Source organism: Salmo salar, chromosome 02 (genome assembly GCF_965601325.2).
Source record: "Salmo salar chromosome 02, fSalSal1, whole genome shotgun sequence".
Classification (NCBI taxonomy): domain Eukaryota; kingdom Metazoa; phylum Chordata; class Actinopteri; order Salmoniformes; family Salmonidae; genus Salmo; species Salmo salar.
The window spans coordinates 78381516-78390361 of NC_138292.1; the positions used below are offsets into that span (position 1 = coordinate 78381516).

At 45.5% G+C, this 8846-nt stretch overlaps 1 protein-coding gene across 1 annotated transcript; it reads right to left on the reverse strand.

The window, feature by feature from the left end:
• Positions 1-1892: 1892 nt before the first annotated feature.
• LOC106593093 (partner and localizer of BRCA2-like) lies at positions 1893-3684 on the reverse strand. Its single transcript, XM_014184429.3, has 3 exons — positions 3392-3684; positions 2412-2563; positions 1893-2296 (listed from the first exon to the last, which is right to left on the reverse strand). The coding sequence occupies exons 1-3, from the start codon at positions 3512-3514 to the stop codon at positions 2086-2088; spliced, it is 486 nt and encodes a 161-aa protein (XP_014039904.1). The 5' UTR covers positions 3515-3684; the 3' UTR covers positions 1893-2085.
• Positions 3685-8846: the final 5162 nt, after the last annotated feature.

An 8846-nucleotide genomic window follows, 5' to 3' on the forward strand; every position in this document is an offset into this window, starting at 1 on the left:
TGTTGAATCTGACAATTAATCTGGATGGTTGTACAGTTGTCTCAAATAAAACTGTGAAGGACCTCGGTGTTACTCTGGACCCTGATCTCTCTTTTGAAGAACATATCAAGACTGTTTCAAGGACAGCTTTTTTCCATCTACGTAACATTGCAAAAATCAGAAATTTTCTGTCCAAAAATGACGCAGAAAAATTAATCCATGCTTTTGTTACTTCTAGGCTGGACTACTGCAATGCTCTACTTTCCGGCTACCCGGATAAAGCACTAAATAAACTTCAGTTAGTGCTAAATACGGCTGCTAGAATCCTGACTAGAACCAAAAAATTTGATCATATTACTCCAGTGCTAGCCTCCCTACACTGGCTTCCTGTTAAGGCAAGGGCTGATTTCAAGGTTTTACTGCTAACCTACAGAGCATTACATGGGCTTGCTCCTACCTATCTTTCCGATTTGGTCCTGCCGTACATACCTACACGTACGCTACGGTCACAAGACGCAGGCCTCCTAATTGTCCCTAGAATTTCTAAGCAAACGGCTGGAGGTAGGGCTTTCTCCTATAGAGCTCCATTTTTATGGAATGGTCTGCCTACCAATGTGAGAGACGCAGACTCAGTCTCAACCTTTAAGTCTTTACTGAAGACTTATCTCTTCAGTAGGTCCTATGATTAAGTACATTTACATTTTACATTTAAGTCATTTAGCAGACGCTCTTATCCAGAGCGACTTACAAATTGGTGCATTCACCTTATAATATCCAGTGGAACAACCACTTTACAATAGTGCATCTAAATCTAGTCTGTCTGTATAAGTATAGTCTGGCCCAGGAGTGTGAAGGTGAACGGAAAGGCTGGAGCAACGAACCGCCCTTGCTGTCTCTGCCTTGTCGGTTCCCCTCTTTCCACTGGGATTCTCTGCCTCTAACCCTTTTACAGGGGCTGAGTCACTGGCCTTCTGGTGTTCTTCCATGCCGTCCATGGGAGGGGTGCGTCACTTGAGTGGGTTGAGTCACTGACGTGGTCTTCCTGTCTGGGTTGGCGCCCCCCCTTGGGTTGTGCCATGGCGGAGATCGTTGTGGGCTATACTCGGCCTTGTCTTAGGACGGTAAGTTGGTGGTTGGAGACATCTCTCTAGTGGTGTGGGGGCTGTGCTTTGGCAAAGTGGGTGGGGTTATATCCTGCCTGTTTGGCCCTGTCCGGGGGTATCATTGGATGGGGCCACAGTGTCTTCTGATCCCTCCTGTCTCAGCCTCCAGTATTTATGCTGCAGTAGTTTATGTGTCGGGGGGCTAGGGTCAGTCTGTTACATCTGGAGTATTTCTCTTGTCTTATCCGGTGTCCTGTGTGTATTTAAACATGCTCTCTCTAATTCTCTCTTTCCCTCTTTCTGTCTTTCTCTCGGAGGACCTGAGCCCTAGGACCATGCCTCAGGACTACCTGGTATGATGACTCCTTGCTGTCCCCAGTCCACCTGGCCGTGCTGCTGCTCCAGTTTCAACTGTTCTGCCTGCGGCTATGGAACCCTGACCTGTTCACCGGACGTGCTTGTTGCACCCTCGACAACTACTATGATTATTATTATTTGACCATGCTGGTCATTTATGAACATTTTAACATTTTAACATCTTGACCATGTTCTGTTATAATATCCACCATGCACAGCCAGAAGAGGACTGGCCACCCCTCATAGCCTGGTTCCTCTCTAGGTTTCTTCCTAGGTTTTTGGCCTTTCTAGGGAGTTTTTCCTAGGGAGTTTTTCCTAGCCACCGTGCTTCTTTCACATGCTTTGCTTGCTGTTTGGGATTTTAGGCTGGGTTTCTGTACAGCACTTTGAGAATATCAGCTGATGTACGAAGGGCTATATAAAAATAAATTTGATTTGATTTGATTTTGAAGTAGTTCAGAGTGGTCTATAGTAGTCTATAGTTGTTCAGAGTGGTCTATAGTGGTCTGTAGTTGTTCAGAGTGGTCTATAGTTGTTCAGAGTGGTCTATAGTGGTCTGTAGTTGTTCAGAGTGGTCTATCGTGGTCTGTAGTTGTTCAGAGTGGTATATAGTGGTCTGTAGTTGTTCAGAGTGGTCTATAGTAGATCAGAGTGGTCTGTAGCGGTGTAAGCAGACGTCTCCATTGAGGTGTGCCATCAGGACAGTTCCCTGCGGCCCCCAACGGGCGAGCTGACACCCCAGCTCTGGGAACCAGACCCCCTCCTGGGCCTGACGCCTCCCAAGCTGCCACACACACACGGAGCCAGACCGGAAAACCCCAACAACACTGGAGCCATGGACATCAACCTCCACCAGCCTAGGGAGAAAACACACACACACACACAGAATACACACACACCCACAAATGAGAGAGAGGTTAACACACAATTCCCTCTTCCTGCCAACTCTCCCCTTCCTCCTCCCCTTCTCACCTCCCGGTGCAGGCTTTGGGGAGGCCTAGTCTGGTTGCCAGGGTGACGGTGCCAGTCAGAGGGTTGGTGGCGACCAGCGAGAACAGAGCCCCTCCCTCTTCCTCCTCCACAGCACACAGGGACGGGTGTTGCAACAGGACAAACAGCACCCCCTGTAGGACGAACGGGGACATGACAAATCAAAATTCATTCAAAGTGTCTTTCTCCAGGTCTCAACACACTTCACAGAATAAATAAATAAAAAATAAAAACAAGAAACAAACAATAAATCAGGACAACATCATGACTATACATACCATCACTATATCTACAAAGGTACCCCCGCACATTGACTCGGTACCGGTTCCCCCTGTTTTTAGCCTCGTTATTGTTATGTAAATGTCCTCTTTTACTTTTTGATTGATTTGATCTTTTTTTTTACTTTAGTTTATTTAGTAAATATTTTATTAACCATTTCTTGAACAGCATTATTGGTTAAGGGCTTGTAAGTAAGCATTTCACGGTAAGGTCTACACACCTGTTGTATTCGGCGTATGTCATAAATACAATTTGAGTTACACATTGACTGTCTAAATTCTCTGTACTCTCACAATACACTTGTTCACTGCTCTACATGGATTTAGAAGGAAAGTAGTGGACACTCCCTCTAACCAATGGCTGGGTTTTGGACAGTAATGATTTTAAATGTGTGTGGGAGAGAGTGCACATAGAGAAAGGGCAGAGAATTGTGTGGTTTGGGACGCAGACACTGGGAGGTTTCGTAGGACGGAATGGGACATGACAACATCATCACTATTCAGTCAAGGTGGGTGGAGGCTGTTGGTTAGACATGGGGAATAACATGGTGAGAATACACAAACAACGATCAGAAATTCTCCCATGTCCTGTAGGTTCTCTCACACATTATAGTAGGAACGAACACACTCTTCCTGGTACAGATACTACACACACACACACACACACTAAATACGCACACTCACGCAGAGGGAGTATCCTCGGAGGCAGAGCGTATCCGTGAAACCATCTCCCAGAGTGATGCGCTGCAGCAGCTGCCCCGTCGTCACGTTCCTGACACACACACAGTTAACGGAGAAGATTCTCATTCAACTGTAAACAGGTTTGAGAAGGCATTTAGCAGATGCTCTTATCCAGAGAGAGACTTACAGTCAGTGCATTCCACTAAGATAGGTGAGAAAAGCACATATTACAGTCATTGGAAGTAAAAGCGTTCCTCGATTAAGCAGCTGTCTACAAAACCAGTGCAAGTGTCTTTGAAAACCTTTCAATCAGAGCATCCTGGTCCTGGGGACCTAAAGGGTTTTTTTGCCCTAGAACTACACCACTTATTAAAATAACCTCATGGGCGCCCCCGTTTAGGTCCCCAGCACCAGGAAGCACTGAATTAGCTACGTTCTCTTGCTCACCACAGAAACACATGTCCGCCGTGGGTGGAGCCAATCAGAGCGTCAGTCTGTCCCTCCACCACCGCCACGGCCCGCACGCGCTCAGTAGGACAGACCAAAGACAGGCAGGCCTGCAGCCTGAGAGAGGTCGGAAAGACATAAACACAGACATAGAGTACACACACACACACACAGCATTAACCATGCCAGACGAGTGAAGACCCTGGTCACCCGTGGTTACCTGCCATCCTGTGTCAGTGTGTAGACCTGCAGCGGGGTTGTGGCGACAGAGTAGGAGGAGCTAACCAGTCTTCGGTTGGACATGCCCACCACCATCTGGACCTCCCCCTCACACAGCACCGCCTGGGACAGTCTAGAGCAGCACAGTACCCTACACACACAGAGATACATGTGCACAGACACACACACACAGACACAAATATTAATAGAAACACTTACAGACGCATGAACACAGAGACAAGCAAAGAAGAGGGAGAGAGAGGAGAAGGAAGAACAGGGAAGAAAAAGAGGGATGGGGAGTGGTAGCAGTGTGTGTGTGAGTGTACACACAATGTACACTCACTGGACAGTTTATAAGGTACACCCATTTAGTATCGGTCGGACCCCCCATTGCACCCAGAACACGCTGAATTATTTGGGGTATTCTACAAGGTGTGGGAAACGTTCCACAGGGATGTTGGTCCATGCTGACGTGATGTCATCACGCAGTTGCTGCTGATTGGACGGCGGTACATTCATGCCAGCAACAGCCCATTACATCTCATCCCACAGATGCTCTATAGGGTTGAGGTCTGGGGACTGACCAGGCCACTCAAGTAAACGGAACTTGCTGTCATGTTCCAGGCGATGTTTTTCCACTCCTCTTGACCAGTGTTGGTGACGGTGTGCCCACCGGAGCAGCTTATTCTTGTTTTAAGCTGATAGGAGTGGAACCCGGTGTGGTCGTCTGCTGCAATAGCCAATCAATGACAAGGATCCACGAGTTGTGTGTTCTGAGATGCCGTTCTGCGCTGTTATTTGTCTGTTTGCAGCCCGCCTGTTAGTTTGCACGATTCTTGTCACTCTCCTACTCCTTCAAGGGTTTTTCTTTATTTGGTCTATTTTCTACATTGTAGAATAATAGTAAAGACATCAAAACTATGAAATAACACATATGGAATCATGTAGTAACCAAAAAAAGGGTAAACAAATCAAAAGAGAGAATGCTAAGAGTGTGCAAAGCTGTCATCAAGGCAAAGGGTTGATACTTTGAAGAATCTCAAATATAAAATATGTTTGTTTTTATATTGATCTGTTTAAGACACACAACACAAAGTTACTTCTATGAAGGTCCAGGTGTGCAGTCGTCTCCAGTGTGGGGGGTTGGTCTGACCCCAAACACACACCTCCCACCGCTACACATACACCTACTGACTGCCACGACACACAGCACACATCCACCAGGCTGCCCATACCAAGAGGATATTCTTTGTTCAGGGCTGTAAAGATTTGATTTCCAAGGGCTAACTATTAACCCTCTAGTCTAGAGCAGCCTTTCTTAAAGTATGGGTCGCGGACCTGTTCATGGTGGGTCACGACGTGTTTGATTAAATGTATAATTATTTCATGAATTACTGGAATTGGTTTGGCCAACTGCAACAGCGCACTCTGTTCAGTCTTGTTAAAGTTGCGTCCTGTTCGTTTCTGGTATCAGAACAAAATAGTCAGCACATAGTAACTTCTGATTTAGCTGTACTTGAATTAATGCAAACACGTGTATGGTAAATATGTCGTTCGTATACGGTCTCTCTGTGACACCTCGCAGGGCAGACAAAGAGAGCGTCACATTCTATTGTTCTCTCTTATATACTCTGACAGAGATAGTTCCCGCTCAATGCTGGCCTGTCAGAGGGAGGAGGAGCGTGGTTTAAACTTGCTCATCCTAACGTCGGCGTGCAGGCAGGTCCCAGCCTAGTGACGCACTTCCTGTCGCCGGGTGTCGTTCTTCCTGTCTTCAGCAGTTGATTTATCCGCAGTTCATATACTTAATATTGTAGCATAGCTTCCCCAGTATATTATATAAGTTATGCAAACAAATAGCCAGTTCAACCCTAACAGTCTGCTTAGCAGCGGTGTCAGTTTGGCAGCTGAGCGAGTGGGAGGGAGATGCCCGTGTTCTTCGCGGTTTACCAGATCTTTTTTTCTGCAGTTTTCTTGAAGATCACTCAGCGACCCAAACGCTGCAGCGCTGTCTTCAGCAGCAGATGATACGCTGTCAGCTATTGACTTGTCATTGCCACTCGCCGCTGCCTAAATTCTGACTGAGATCAATCGCCATGAAACGCAAATACAGCGATGTTTTTCTCTTTCTTCGTTTCAAACAAACTTTGAGAAATAACGACGAGGGCCCACAATGTGTTTTGTGTGCTTTGTAATGAGTAACTCAAAACGAACAAATTAAAACGACACGTCCTGACCAAACATCCACAGCATGACCAGGGTTGCCATGTTTGCGGTTTTCACGAAATTGGGCAGCACTGAAAACAATGTCGTGAGTGAAAATGTATTGGTGGCGGGTTTTGGGGTTACTTCTAAATTGCACCGCGCCCGCCATGGCATTCTCTTTAAAAACATAAAATAATAATATATATTTAACTATAACCTGCTGCTGCTGACTATCAGGCAGTGAGCAGCCTGTTACTGAGTGGGAGGGGGTTCGTTGAGAGAGTGCTGCAGCAGAGGCAGCTGTGTCAAGGAGTAGTAGCAGCACAGTGTTGCCAACTCCTCAGTAAGGAAAGTAGCTATTGGCTGCCCTAAAAGTCACTAGAAGTCGCAAAATAACGTCATCACCTAATTTGCAAAGTTGGCCATGTGTATGTAATTGTGATGGACGCTGTAGGAGAGAGGAATAAAGTCATGGGAGAGACAAAAAGTGAGTAAAAACAGCCTAAATATGTTTAGAACTACAAATGAGCAAGCTGAAGAGAGTGGCACACATAGCGAATAAGAACCAGATATTTGAGGCCATACTCCTCCTTCAGCACTTTATGGACCCCATTGTTAATCCCCGTCATAACAGAGGCATTGTCAGTCCCTATCCCCAGGAGTTTCTCTTTTTTAAGACAACACTTCTCGAGGAAAGCCACAACAGCACGGGCTATAGATTTGGCATCTCCTCCCTCCAACTCAACAAGCCCCAGAAATGTTGATACAATTGTCTGCTTGGTGTCACTAAAGTACCTTATCACAACCCCCAGGTACTTAGAAACACTTACATCCGTGGACTCATCGAGGAGGAGGCTGAAACGCTGGTCACCCACATCTGCGAACACCATTATTCATTTCTGTGCACTTTGTCCTGTGCATTTTGAAGTGGGTAACAGCAGTGGAGTCTGAGAAAGCAGCTCTACATGCTTCTCCAACAGTGTTCAGCGATAGCTAATGCTATGGTGGCCTCAGCCTTCTTTGCAGAGTAAATGTTTTTTAACCATAAATGGCAGCTTGTTTTGGGTTAGAAGGCTTTGCCTTTTGAGCATGTTTTTGAGTTGTCATGTTTTTTTTTCATCACTAAGTTTGGTGTAGAAATCAGTTTTACAATACAGGCAGTATGCCCGTGTATCATCTCCAATAAACGGCTTCAACCAGCCTTTGTATTCAGGGTTTGAGTCCCACTCCTTTCTGTATTTCTGAGTGTACAGTTCAGACTGAAACATGATGAGCTAGCCAGCTAGATTTTTAGCTTATGTCACAGAGTGGCACACACACAGTGGACAAGGTGAGTAAGTGACTGAGGCTGTGTAAGTCAAATGCAGTGATTTATTTTTGTGCCGTGATTTAGTTTAGACAAAGAACATTTTACATTTACATCCAGTCAGGGCGGGATCAGCCAGTGGCGGCTTCCCACATGCGCAATTCATGTGCAGTCTGGACTCGGAGGGATGAACATCTCCTGCTCTTGACTGCAACTGGGAGGGACTGCTGCGCGAGGACTGGGCCGCCTGTGAGTTCTTTGGGACGGGGGTGTGGTGGGCGGCAAGGCGGCAGCACCCGCTGCTCGTTGAGAAGAGTAAGAACGATACGTGCTTTCACGTCAGTCTCCAAAAGTCTCCAATAACACCAGAAAAGTCGCTAGATTTGTCGCTAGTTGATTTTTTGAAAATGTGTTGCTAGAGGGGTCTGAATAATCGCTAAATATAGCGACAACGTCGCTAAGTTGTCAACACTGGCAGCACAACGTGACAACTTTTTACCATTTGTAGGTAGGCTATTTCTATTGGTCATTATGGAGACAGACCCCTTTTCCGTATAACATTAATGCGCTAGATAACAGCGACAAAGCATTGGAAAATGACTTTTGGTGCACTATAACTCTAGATAAGTTCGCTCACAGGTGGTTTAATTAAAGTAAATTGCATTCAAATGTTGACTTGTTATGGATAACCGTATCAAGCGAAAGGTTTTTGTTGGTGCTGACATCTTCAGGACAGGAATACCGGTTTACTTAACGGAGGAATAAACACACATGTTCATCATTGGTGTTTTAACCAGAACGGGGGAAAATGCACTTTATTTATTTTCGCACATGCGCAGTCATACATCTCTCATAGGGCATGACTGTACCAGTGTAAGAACACAACTCAACAACATATTAGTCCACATGCCAACACCCCCACTTGCTCTTATACTGTACAAGTCGTATTCAACCTAACTTTATCAACACATTTAGCTTACAGTTATTCATCTCACAAATGTCAGTTTATATTCCAAACATGTAACCCAAGAATTTTTCATTTTTGAACTTCGTTACAGGTTTAGTCAAAACATCTGCAGCCATGTCTGCCGTTGGACAATATTCAATACTTATTTTACCATCACTGAGTGCAGATCGAATGAAATGATATCTGATGTCGACATGTTTACATCTCTGACGACATACTGGGTTCTTTGACAGAGCAATTGCACCTTGGTTATCTTCAAAGATTGTTACTGGTGTATATTGGCACTCAATATCCATCTCGCCCAATAACAGTAC

Bases quoted from the DNA above. Each gene is read 5' to 3' on its own strand.
- LOC106593093 (XM_014184429.3), bottom strand. From the start codon at position 3,514: ATGAGAATCTTCTCCGTTAACTGTGTGTGTGTCAGGAACGTGACGACG. The intron at 2,564-3,391 runs GTGAGTGTGCGT...TTCGTCCTACAG, and splicing joins TCCGAGGATACTCCCTCTGC to GGGGTGCTGTTTGTCCTGTT. The intron at 2,297-2,411 runs GTGAGAAGGGGA...TTTTCTCCCTAG, and splicing joins CCCAAAGCCTGCACCGGGAG to GCTGGTGGAGGTTGATGTCC.